This window comes from Lontra canadensis, unplaced genomic scaffold (genome assembly GCF_010015895.1).
Source record: "Lontra canadensis isolate GAN:19392208 unplaced genomic scaffold, GSC_riverotter_1.0 scaffold209, whole genome shotgun sequence".
NCBI classification, from domain to species: Eukaryota; Metazoa; Chordata; class Mammalia; order Carnivora; family Mustelidae; genus Lontra; species Lontra canadensis.
Window position 1 is genome coordinate 749,329 of NW_022631203.1, and position 13,885 is coordinate 763,213.

General features: G+C 35.6%; 1 protein-coding gene across 1 annotated transcript in view; it reads right to left on the reverse strand.

Moving 5' to 3' along the window:
• Window positions 1–13,885, reverse strand: part of LOC116861903 — a 204,307-nt gene that overhangs the window by 3,600 nt on the left and 186,822 nt on the right. Inside the window, exons 11-14 of the mRNA XM_032848784.1 lie at window positions 12,993–13,082; window positions 4,140–5,318; window positions 3,519–3,521; window positions 2,783–2,846 (exon numbers count right to left, since the gene is read on the reverse strand). Of these exons, the coding sequence (XP_032704675.1) occupies window positions 2,783–2,846; window positions 3,519–3,521; window positions 4,140–5,318; window positions 12,993–13,082 (1,336 nt within the window). The remainder of the gene's footprint in view (window positions 1–2,782; window positions 2,847–3,518; window positions 3,522–4,139; window positions 5,319–12,992; window positions 13,083–13,885) is intronic.

Consider the following 13,885-nt stretch of genomic DNA (forward strand, 5'->3'; position numbering starts at 1 on the left):
TCTCTCTCTCTCTGCCTGCCTCTCTGCCTACTTGTGATCTCACTGTCAAATAAATAAATAAAATCTTTTTTAAAAAAAGTGATACATTGGGTCAACCATTTTGAAATGAAAATATGAAAACTTCTGGCCACTCCAGTTAATCCACTCTGATGATATTATGCTACAAATTTAGCCTCTCCTGAACCAAGGATAATCTGTAGGCTTCCTCAAAGATACAAGATATTTATAAACAAAAGCATTTTTGTTGGTTAATTTAGGAGCAATTAACAAAGATACTAATTTAAGAGAACTTTGGTGCAAAAAGCATGACACATTTGATTGGTATGTTGAGACATCTGTCACAGTAAGAAGACCTATATAATTCTATTTATAAAACTCTGGTTATAATAGACTATCCTATATGAAAATTTCCTTCAATATCACTACTGAATCATCTTTGTTTTTTAAAAAAATCTACCATAAATCATAGATGACCCCTTCTTTGAATGGCCTTAATGCAATTTTTCTTAAGTACACTGGAATCTGTCAAGTACTTCAACTAATTATATCCTTGAGTAAAATTTTTATCAATAAAAACAATTTTCAAAGTTTGAGAAAGATAAGCTATTACTTTTATCTATTCTATATGGAACCATATTGTTTTTCAGAATTGTAAATAACCTCTAGGTAACTTATTAAATGATACCAGGATCTTAGTAATATATTCAAAAACCAAAATCCATGGAAGTGAATGTTAACCTTCACAAAAAGGAAGATAATTTCAGGAGTTAAGATCTTGTTGGGTTATTTCTGAAAAGTGCAACACAGTGTAATAATTAATACACCCATATTTCCAACTACTTTAATACATTGGTGACCTGTGATCTGAACAACCAAAATGTTTTCTAACCATTCTAGAAACTCAGTGAGATGCCATTTTATTTGTCTTCATATAGCTTCTATCCTCAAATAGGCATTTGTTTCCCTATTAAGTGGGCTAAAAGCACCTTAAAGGGCACTATATTTCTCATTTTGCATATTTTCGAAGACTTCTACACTGTTTAATTATTAAATGCGTATTCAAATAATGAATGAAGATGATACAAATGGCTTGACTAAATGTTCTGACGTTAAGTTGGTTGTTTGGTTCATTTGTGGTTAGTAGAAAAATTTTATTCCTTTTAAAGGGAGCTTCTCTTCTTAAATTGTTTTAATGGGGAAAGTACCTGTGTTTCCCTATTGTAGTTGTTTATGATGGAAATATGGACAAGGATGTAATAAACCAGGAAAAATGTGGAAGCTCTGAAGGAAAGAAATCATCCATTCTTCTAGAAGAATGCTTTGTTTGTGTATCCTCCATTAAAAAAAAAAATTGTTTTTTGGGGAAGGAGAGAAATGCCCTATTTTGCAGGTAGTTTTCATCTAAAATTAACACGATACGTTTTACATACCCAAACTTAGGAAATATAGTTGTTATATACTAGGATTCTAACAGCAAAATATTCCTTAACTAGTAAACTAAAACTTATGATAACCATATTTTCATTCATCCCAAAACACCAAATCCATAAAATAAACATATTTTTAAAGTTTTCATACTATTGCAGAAGTTCATTTGTATAAAACAACTGGGGTAAATTTCTCTTTTTTCTAATGTTGTGGTTTGTATTTTAGCAATATTATTTTTATTACTTATAATGACATTACCCTAAAACTTACATAAGGTGGAGCTATAAAACTATACTAGGTATTTACAACTGTCTCCAAAGAAATGGTTCTTTTGGGAAAATCATGAAATTGTTCTTTATTAAAGTAAAAGCTTTGGAAAGATGCCTATTTTGTACTTTAATTTTGTTTATATATGCCATATATATATATATGTGTGTGTGTGTATGTATGTATATGTGTGTGTATATATATATGTACATATATATACATTCAATTACACATTGAATATATATATATATATATTCAATTACACATTCTAGTAGAAAACAAAGTAATTTTTTAAGTTGCATATTTATCCACACAAACACTATAATCTAAATGTATTTGTTTACCATGTCTAATGAAGAATAATAAAAATAAAATTCAATGTGTACCAACTTGACTATGTCTCAATGACAGTATGGTGGTAAAATTTCATCAAAAAGAGTATTACTTGCTGCTGTAAAAAATAGCCTTCCAAAATTTAGAAATCCTAGTTTGTGCATGCAATTCAGAGTGTTAGAAGAGACATTTGATATAATTTTTAGGAGATATAAGAAAAAAGCAAATTTTAAGTCAAAAGTAGAAAAAGTTTAGGCTTCTTTGCTCCTTAATATTATGTCGTCAAACTAATTAAAATTCTATTTATTTAATGAGAAATTAGAATATAATAGTTATAGCTGCTTTTGCTAGCTTCATTATAAAATGGGATTTTGGGAAATAATAGTTTCAAATGTCTTTATTCATGGTATTTAAAGTTCATTCAACTTTGCTCTCTCTGCAAATAGAGGGAAGAAACAAACACTTGGCCATTGTACCCTTGATGGAGGTAGTGAATGAGCCAGCCACAGCATAGTCAAGGCCATTTTTCTATTTACAAGCTATATAGCAGATGGATCTTTCAAATAGAAAACTGTGTTGCTGGCTACCAGGTTCAATAAAGAAGTAATACCAGACATTTTATCTTCTCTCTTCCATGGATTGCATACTTAAATAAATTTTAAAAAGGAAGTTTTTTAGTCATGTTCAGTGACCTAACACTTTGAATTATAAGAAATGGAGAAGAAATTTAAAGTCTACATTTATATAAACTTACCTTAAAAAATGATTCACAGCACCTGATGATACAGCAAACTTCACAACATTTGGTGGTTCAGCTTCTAATATAATGTCAAAACTAAGGAATGGAATATGTGAATTGGAGTGAAAGTTTAAATTGGTAGGATCCTTGATAACAATGGAATTCTGGACCTTTGAGAAATCTTTTAAAAAGCCAGATTCCTTGGCATCAAGGACATCCTTGGACTCAGTAGTATACTTAAGGCTAACAGAATCCATGGAGCCAGTAGTGTCTTTGAGGCAGGCGCCAAATTTGTGGTTATCAAAAATTGTATAATTTATACTAAGCTTAGATGAATCAGAAAATTCAGAGGTGGTAAAATTTCCAGCTGTGGAAATATAGTTTGTGCTGGCAGCAAAAGTGGGGTAGTTACCATTAACAATATTGGGAATGGGGGAACTGGCACTGATTTCCAATTCAGGCTCAGAGAGATTAATATTGCTAGTATTGGTAGAATTATGAACATTATGGATATTTATGGCATCATCATTTGTGTTGGTGACAAGATTGGATCTAAAGACATGAGTTAATCTAAGGTGATGGTTAGTGCCTGAGGTATAGGTGGTGCCAGGAGTATAGCTAGGGTTAATAGCACCACTACAACTGGTTGTATTGCTAGTGTCAGTGGCATTGACAGTGGTAGCTATAGAGCTAGGTTTGGCAGCATAACTGTTTCTAGCAATATAGTTGACGTTGGGTAGAAGGATAGCACCTACTGCATGGATGAATCCTGAGACACAGTCAAGATCTGAGTCACAGTTTGGGACAGCTGTATAGTTGTGGTCAGTAGCAATGGTGGGTTTTGTATCATACCTGAAATCAGCATACTTGTTAGACCTAATTGCACTACTGTGACTTGTAGTATTACTAGGCCTGACATTAGAGTTAGAGTCAGGTTCTATTTTAAAGTCAGGGCCATTGTTATTGGGGCCAGGACAACTGAGGTTGGGGCCAGAGCCATTGTTAATGGACTCAGGGAGGTTGGGGCCTGATCGGATATTTTGAGGGTCAGAGGCATTGTTTTGGGGGCCAGATCTATTGATTTTAGAGCCAGGTCTATTGTTGAAGCCAGCACCACTAATAGAATCAGAAGTGTAGTCTAGGCCAGTTCCATTTTGGAGCCCAGAACTATAGTTTGTATTAAGACCATTGTTGCTATTAGCAGTACAGTCCAGATCAACACCACTGTTTAGGCCAGAGGTACTGTCTGAATTATTGGTGTGTTTTTTCCCATCAGAATCAGTGCTATATTTGGAGTTAACATCATTGTTAGTGGCATTATCAAGGTTAGAGTCAGGTTCACTGTTGGAATCAGTTCCATTGTTAGAATCACCATCACTGTTGGAATCAGCTCCACTTGTAGGGTCAACATCACCACTGGGATCAGATCCATTGTCTGTGTCTGCATCTTTTTCAGCATTGCTATCTTTGGGATCATTGTCATCAGGGTCAGACTTATCTTTGGGATCTTTCTTATCTTTGGTGGTGTTATCATCCTCAGAATCTACTTCATCTTCAGGATCTTTTTCATCTTCAGAGTCTGTCTCTTCTTCATGGTCTGTCTCATCTTTGAGAAGAGGCTTCTCTTTGCCATTGGCCTTATCGTTGAGATTTCCAGCACTGATTAATTTAATTTCATTGTCAGGATTGGCCTCATTTTCAAGTTTAGTGGTAAGGTTAAACTTGCCCTCATTTTCAAGGCCAGGAACATTACTGGTGTCAGTAACACTCTCTGAGACAGGGGTACTATGGTAGCCCAGGGTATTTTGAGGATTCATAGGAAAGGTACTGGTAACAGTACAGCCTATGAGATTTTGAAGAGCTGAGCAACTTTCACAATGTAAATAAGAAGTTGAACCCAAGGAATATTTAGAATCCTCTCGATGTAAAGGACAGTGGATGCCCACAGGATGTTTAGGATCCAGGGATCGAGATAAAGGGTTATTCCGAGAAGTCTTACGATGTCTAATAGATTTGGGGCTCAGAGAATATTTAGAATCCAAGGGAATTTGGAGATGTAAAGTATAGTCAGGGTCTGAATCATCATCAGAATTTACAAGACATTTATGAAAAGAATTATTGATTTCCATGAAACATTTGGAACATATAGGAGCTCCAGTGTCCAAAGAATATGTGTTGCTTCTGTGAGTCTTGGGGCATACATCAGGCCAAGGGCTCATGGACATAGGATGGCAGAGAGATGCTAAGTCTTCAGAGGTATAATCTTCAACATTTAAAGGAGGAATAGGATTCATTTGAGACTGGGAACTCTGAAAACTTTGTGGGAATCTGTAGTCCTTACAAGGAATTTTACATACTGAAGTTTTGTGCCTGACATTTCTGTGATGCTTGGTATCCATGACTATGTTTGGGATTGGAGAAAGGCTGTGTCTGTGCTTTTGCTTTAACTTTTTCTGTGATTTTTGGTTGTCACTGAACTTTGAAGATAGCTCTTTAGATCTCACACTCTTGTCATCACTCAGATATTTTACAAGTTGAATTGTGGATACTGCTAGAAAGAGAAGAATAAAACATGAGCAAGAATAACAAAAAATATAATAAAGTTTTACTTTGGCATTCACAATAGAACACAAGTCTGTGCTAAGGAAAAAAATACCATTTCTTTCCATAGATTATTAATATCTGATATTTCAAAAGGAGGCCAGGATCCTAAATTTTCTTCTGTCCTCTTGAGCTAATTAAGACATAAAAAATGAAAGCTGGTCATTTAACTTCTATTTCTATACCAGATTCATAAAGCTTATACTTTAGGAGATAAATCATTTAATAATAATTCATTGACAGAATGAAGGGCAAGATGGTGGAGGAGTAGGAGACCCTATTTCAACTGGTGTCTACCAGAGCACTCTGAACACCCATGAAATCAGCCTGAGATGTAAGATTATACACTTCTGGATCTCTACAGGGGCAGAGGATCATCAGTGGAGAGGTACAGAGGAGCTGGGAGTGAGCAGATTGATATTGGAGGATAAACAGAAGGGTGAGGGAGCCACCAGAAACAACCCATTGGAAAGTAATACTCTAGTGCAAAAGTGCTTTGTGCTTGGGGACCAGCATTAGCTTGGAGACTGGTGGATGAGAAATGGGAAAGGATTAATAATAGCACTCAAACAGAAGAAAGAGATGTAAGGAACAATTGTTGGGATTGGACGGCTCCAGGCATGAACTTAAGCCCATGGTCCCAGGATGGCCACAGCTGATACCCTCCTGAACCTGAGAGAGCCCAGCAGGGGCTGCAGTTAGCAGTCCCTGGGTCCATGGCCACCACAGCTGTCTCAGTTGCCTCCACTGCCATTGGGGCTGAGTGTATCCAGTATGGACATGGGCTCCAGACAGCAGTGTGAGGAACAGCAGACACCAGGACCAGGCTTGCCCAGACCAGTATCCCTCACGATTTTGGTAGCATGGGGGTACAGAGACAAGTGCAGGCCTTGGGCAACCACTGAGACAGTGGCTGGGGGTGCACATTGCCTGTGGGAGATAGATGGCTCAGTGGAGTTTGCAGAGGGGAAGTCTGTGTGTTCTGGACCATCCAGAGAGGAGCAGACTATGGCTTCTTCTGAGGAGGAGGTCTGGGTGTGGACAGCTTACTTTGCTCTGACCCTCCAAAAAGGCGCAAAAAACCATTAAGGAACAAAAACATCCAGAGAACAAAAGCTTGAAAAACCAGTTTCCACAAAGCCCAGCCCTGTCATAGGGGGCAGGGCAACTCAGCCCAAGCAAGACTGACTGAAAAACAACAAGGCAGTCCCCTTCCCTAGAAGACAAGCCAAAAGAACAAGAGGACAACAATCACAGGATCCCCATAAAACTTTAAAACCCCAGCATCAGGGGAGAACACTATATTAAGCTCCCAGTATTTCCCCACAGCCTGTATATTTCACAGATACAAATTTTCTCTCTCTTTTTAAAAATTTGCTCTCATGATTCTCATTCTTTTATTTTTGTAACCTACTTAACATTTCAACTAGATGTGTAAAACAACATATTCCATAGCAAATTTTTAACTTGAACTCTTTTCATACAGAGACCTTTGTTTCTTTTTCTTTTTATATATATAGTTATAAGTTCAAGGTAGTCCTTTTCCCCTATTCAATACTACCCCCACCTATATATATACCAGTTTTAATCTCCCTGTATCTCTGGCAAGTTGAGTCCTCTAACAAAGATAACAAGGTACAACCAGGAAAAACTGAAATAATCTTCCTTGCCCACATGGAGGGTTTATAACCACTTTCCCGTCTTATTCTTTTGTCAGTGTTTCTGTGTGTTTGTTTTTGTTTTTGAACCTTATAAATCTTATTCTTGGGATTCATTTGGCTGGGCTTTTCCCTTTTTCTTTTCTTTTTCTTTTGTTGGTCTTTTTGTTTGTTCTTTTTTTTTGTACTTTATAAATCTTATTGTTGGGGCTCATTTTGGCTGTTCTTTTTTTCTCTTTTTCTCTCTCTTTTTTCTTTTTTCCCTCTTTTATGTGGTGACTTCCAATTGCTCCAAAACTTTCTAGGGTGCACCTTGCCTGGATCATGCTTGGTATTTTCAGCTATATATCCCCTCAACCACCTCTCATCAGAATGACTAGGAGGAGGCACACTCAACAGAGGAAAATTTCAGAGACTGTGACCTCTGCCGAGAACTATTAGATATGGATATAAATAATATGTTGGAAACAGAAACCAGGGTTAACAGTTATCCAGACAATGGCTAGGTTGGAGAAAACCATTAGTGGCAACATAGAATCTCTAAGGGCAGAAGTGAGAGCTAATCTAGCAGCAGAACTTAGAAATGTTATCAATAAAATCCAATCTAATCTAAATACTCCAACAGCTGGGGTAAATGAAGCAGAAGATTGAATTAGTGGTCTAGAAGACAAACTAATAGAAAAGAATGATTGGGAGAAGGCTGGAACAAACAGATTAGAAGTCATGAAAACAGCATTAGAGAAATAAATGATGCCATGAAACATTCCAGTGTCAGAATTATTGGGATACCTGATGGGTGGAGAGAGAGAGAGGACTAGAAGACATAGTTGAGCAAATCTTAGATGAGAATTTTTATAATCTGAGGAATGGGACAAATGTTCATATCCTAGAGGCAGAGAGGGCACCCCCCAAGATCGACGAGGGTAGAAAGACCTCCAGACATATAATTATGAAATTCATGAATCATAAATTCAGAGAAAATGTCTTAAGGCAGCTAGGGGGAAGAGATTCCTTACATAGAGAGGGAGGAACATAAGAATAACATCAGACCTGTCTACAGAAACCTGGCAAGCCAGAAAGGGCTGGCAAGAGATGTTCAGGGCACTAAATGAGAAGAACACGCAGCCAAGAATACTCTATCTGGCAAGGCTGACATTCAGAATGGATGGAGAGACATCCTTGTTGTGTTCCTGATCTCAAAGAGAAGGCTGTCAGTTTTTCCCCATTGAGGTTGATATTCACTGTGGATCTTCATAGACAGATTTCATGAAGTTGAGGAATGTTCCTTCTATACCTATACTCTGAATCATTTTAATCAGGAACAGATGCTATATCCTGTCAAATGCTTTTTCGGCATCAATTGAAAGGACCATGTTCTTTCAAGGTTCTTCTCTCTTTTCTTATTGATTTGTTCTATCACACTGATTGATTTGTAAATGTTGAACCACCCTTGCATCCCATGGATAAATCCTATCTGGTCATGGTGATAAAGAACTCCTATGACTTAGAAAAGACTAAAAAATTATGTGACTACCAAGCTGGCATTACAAGAAATATAAAAGGGGGGGTTTCTATAAAAGAACAAAGAACCCAAGAGTGACAATAGAACAAAAATTTACAGAGACAATCAATAGAAACAAGGACTTCACAGGCAACATGTCAATAAAACCTTATCTTTCAATAATCCCTCTCAATGTGAATGACTTAAATGCTCCCATAAAACAGCACAGGGTTGCAGACTGTATAAAAAGATAGAACCCATCCATATGCTGTCTACAAGAAACACATTTTGAACTTAAAGATACTATCCAAAGCAATCTATACATTTAATGTAATCCTTATCAAAATACCAATAATATTTTCCACAGAGCTAGAACAAACAATCCTAAAGTTTATATGAAACCACAGAAGATGCCAAATAGTCAAAGCAATCTTGAAAAAGAAAAGCAAAGCTGGAGGCATCACAATTCCAGACTTTAAGTTATTTTACAAAGCTGTAGTGATCAGAACAGTAAGGTACTGGCACAAAAACAGGCACATAGTTCAATGGAAAAGAACAGAAAACCCAGAAATGAACCCACATTTATATGGTCAATTAATCTTGAAGAAAACAGGAAAAAATATCCAATGGAAAAAAGACAGTCTCTTCAACAGATGGTGTTGAGAAAACTGGACAGCAACATGCAAAAGATTGAAACTGGACAACATTTTTACACTAGACACAAAAACAAAATCAAAATGGATAAAAGACCTAAGTGTGTGACAGGAAACTATAAAAATTCTAGATTGGAACACAGGCAGTAACTTCTTTGACATTACCTGTAGGAACTTTTTTTCTAGCAATGTCTCCAGAGGCAAGGGAAACAAAAGCAAAAATAAACTATTGGGACATCATCAAAATAAAGAACTTTTGTACAGAAAGGAAACATCAACTGAATTAAAAGGCAACCTACTGAATAGGAGAAGATATTTACAAATGATATACCCAATAAAGTGTTAATATCCAAAATATATATAGAATTTATAAAACTCAACAAACAAAAAAATCAAATAATCCAGTTAATAAATGGGCAGAAGACATGAAGAGATATTTCTCCAAAGATGACATACAGATGGCTAACAGACACATGAAAAATGCTCAATATCACTCATTATGAGGGAAATACAAGCCAAACCTATAATGAGATATCACTTTGCACCTGTCATGATGGCTATAATTAACAACACAGGAAGCAACAGGTGTTGGAGACGATGTGGAGAAAGGGGAACCTTCTTACATTGTGGTAATGCAAACTGGTGCAGCCATTCTGAAAAACAGTATGGAGTTTCCTCAAAAAGTCAAACGTAGAACTACCCTATGATCTAGCAATTGCACTACTAGAAATTTAACCAAAGGATATGAAAATACTAATTTGAAGGGGCACATTCTCCCCGAGATTTATAGCAGCATTATTGTTATAGCAGCATTATTATAGCAGTAGTATTTTTTTATAACAATAGCCAAATTACGGAAATAGCCCAAATGTCCAATGACTGATGAATGAATACAGAACATGTGGTGTGTGTGTATGTATGTGTGTGTGTGTGTGTGTGTGTGTGTGTGTATACATATATATATAATGGAATATTATTCAGCCATAAAAGAGAATGATATCTTGCCATTTTCAACAATATGGATGGAACTAGAGAGTATAATGTTAACTAAGTCAGTCGAAGAAAGACAAATGCCATATGATTTTACTCACATATGGAATTTAAGAAACAAAAAAGAGGAACATACTGAAAAAAAAGGCAAACCAGAAGACACTCATACCTAAGGAGAACAAACTAAGCATTACTGGAGAGGAGGCAGATGAGGAGAAGATTAAATGTTTGAGGGGTATTAAGGAAGGCACTTGTGATGAACACTGGGTGTTGTATGTAAAGGATGAGTCACTAAATTTTATACCTGAAAGTAATATTACACTGTATGTTAACTAACTGGAATTTAAATAAAAACTTGAAAAAAATCAATTTTATTTCTATATACTTGCAATGAAGAATATTTGAAAAAAATAAAAAATTCCATTTATAATAGCATTAAAAATTAAAATTTTCCAACAAATTTAATAAAATATGTTCAAAAACCATACTTTAAAAAGTATAAAATATTATTGAAAGAAATTTTAAAAGATCTAAATTAATGGGAAGCATTCCATGTTTGTGGATCAGAAGACTTAATATTGTTGAATGGTAATACTTTACAAATTAATCTACAGATCAACACAATCTCTATCAGAATCTCACTTGACTTCTTTTAATGAATCAACAAGCTGGTCCTAAAACTTATATGTAATTGTAATGGACCTAACAAAGCCAAAACAGTCCTAAAAAAGAACAAAGTAGGAGTATATATACTCCCAGATTTCAAAACATATTATAAAGCAAAGGTAAGACAATGTGGTAATGGCACAAAGACAGGCCTACAGATCAAGGGACTAAAACTGAGATCCAGAAATAAAACCATGGATTTTTGACAAGGAGCCAGTACAATTCCATGGGGAAAAACAGTCTCTTCAACAAGTGGTATTGAGTCAAATGGACAATCACATGCAAAAGAATGAATTGTTCCCTCACATCACACCATAGAGAAAAACTAACTCAAAATGCATGAAATAACTAAACGTAAGAACTAAAAGCATAAAATTATTAGAAATTAATGTAGCTATAAATCTTCACAATCTTGGATTGGGCAAATGATTCTTAGATATGACACCCAAATTATGAGCAGGAAAAGGAAAACAATAATTTGGTCTACATTAAAGTTTAAAAGTTTTGTATTGCAAAGGACACCATCAAAAACTAAAAAGAAAATCCAAAGAATGGTATAACATATTTGCAAATTATATATATATATGATAAAAAAATGTATTTAACATACATAAAGAACTCCTATAACTCAATAACAAAAAATAATAAAATATAAGAGTACAAAGGAGAATCTGAATACACATTTATCCAACGTAGATATACACTGGTCAAAAAGCACATAAAAATATGTTCAACATTATTAGTCATTAGGGAAATATAAATCAAAATAATCAATGAAATAATATTTCATACCAACTAGGATGGCTAAAATTTTAAAAGTATGACACCTGGGTGGCTCAGTTGGTTAAGTGTCTGACTCTTGATTTCAGCTTAGGTCATGATTTGAGGGTCATGAGAGCAAGCCCCGTGTCTGCCTCTGCGCCCAGCACAGAGTCTACTTGAGGTGCTCTCTCCTCTTCTCCCTCTGCCTCTCCCCCCATTCATGTATGTTATAACTAAATAAATATTTTTTAAAAGTCAGATAACGAAAAGTGTTTACAAGGATGTAGAGAAATAGGAATCCTCATAAAATGATGGTGGAAGTATAAATTTATATTTTAATTTTGGAAAACAGCTTAGCAATTCTTCAAGCAATTAAACATGTAGTAACCATGTAATTCAGCAATTCCTCTCCTATGCATGTATTTAAGAGAAATGAAAACATGCTACTTTATAGATTAACCTTGAAACCATTATACTAATTGATTGAATGCAGTTTCAAAGGGTCATATATCATATTATTCCACTCATATAAAAGGTCCAGGATAGGGAAATCTATAGAGACAGAAAGCACATTAGTGGTTCCTTAGGGCTAGGGGGAATGGGAAGGGTAGGCAGATAAGAACTAGAGGGTACAGGGTTATCTTTTATGGTGATAAAATTTTTCCAAAAGGGACTGTTATGATGATTGCACACATCTGTGAGTATACTTAAAAACCACTGAATTAGAGCTACAGTTTTGGGGTGCCTGGGTGGCTCAGTGGGTTAAAGCCTCTGCCTTTGGCTTGGGTCATGATCCCAGGGTCCTGGGATCGAGCCCCACATCGGGATCTCTGCTTAGCAGGGAGCCTGCTTCCCTTTCTCTCTCTGCCTGCCTCTCTGCCTACTTGTGATCTCTGTCTGTCAAATAAATAAATAAAATCTTTTTTAAAAAATTTAAAAAATTTTTAAAAATACACTGAATTACATAGTTGAATGGATGAATTATCTCAGGAAAGATATTTAAAAAAAAACCCTACTCTGGATACTGACAAACTAATGAGTTTCCCTGGCAGACAGCATCTCACATGTGTTGTCATAACTTGGTGGATAAATTAAATGAATCTTGCATGACTCCACTGGGAAAGGACTCTTGGAACCTTGTAACTAGTTTCTGTTAATTTTCACTCTATGTGCCTTTTCTCATTACTGATTTTATTTTATTGTATGATCTTTTGCTGTAGAAAAGTTTAACCTTGAGTACTACTGTATGCGGAGTCCAGTGAATCCTCCTAAAGAATGATTGTTCTGGATATTGCCTTGGGGATCCCTGATACAATAAATCCTGACTTAAATTTTTCTAAATATTGACAGAAAATATATAAAATCATTAGGCAATTTCCATCGAATATACTCACCTTTGTTATCAATTTGTCGTACAGTATTTTGTTCTTTAGTTTCCTTTCTTTGGCTAAATGGTGGTGACGGGAAAACAGGCCTCCAAAAACCTGTTAACATATTAAAAAGACTCAATTATTTTCCAATTCCTAATAAAATAAGATTGTAGAAAGGAAAAGTTTGTATGATTCTGCAGTGAAAAAAAATTTCTGATAATACTATTTTTCTTCAAATACTATATTTATTAGCAATGGGGATCATCTTCCCAATTTTCATGGAGTTTATTATAGCAATATTGAAAACTAAGTTAACAATATACTGCCATAAGGGTGCCTAGGGGGCTCAGTTGGTTCAGCCCCTGACTTGATTTCTCCTCAGGTCATGATCCGTGTTGTGGAATCAAGCCTTGCACTGGGCTCTGTGCTCAGCATGGGGGTCTGCTTGAGATTATTTCTCTCCCTTTGTCTCTGCCCCTCCCCACATACACACACACACTCTCTCTCTCTCTCCTTCCCCCCTCTCACTCTCTCAAAATAAATAAAATCTTTTAAAAAATTCTACCATATACTGGTGATATATTTGCCTCATGTAAAAATTCAGCAGATTCTCAGTTCACCTCCTCTAAAAAGTCTGTAGACAGTTATTGTCCTAATAAATGAAATACTGGGTGTAAAATTGCCTAAGAAGTACCCATTAAGATCATTACTATCGAAAACACAAAAAATGAGTGTTTGTGGGGATGTGAAATGGTATAGGTATTGGAACCCTTGTGCACTGTTAGTGTGAATGTAGAACAGTACAGCCATTATAGAAAACAGAATGGCAATTCCCCCCAAAATAAAAAAATGTAATTATCATATGATCCAAAAATTATCCTTTGATTATATATCCCCAAAATGAAAGCAGGATCTCA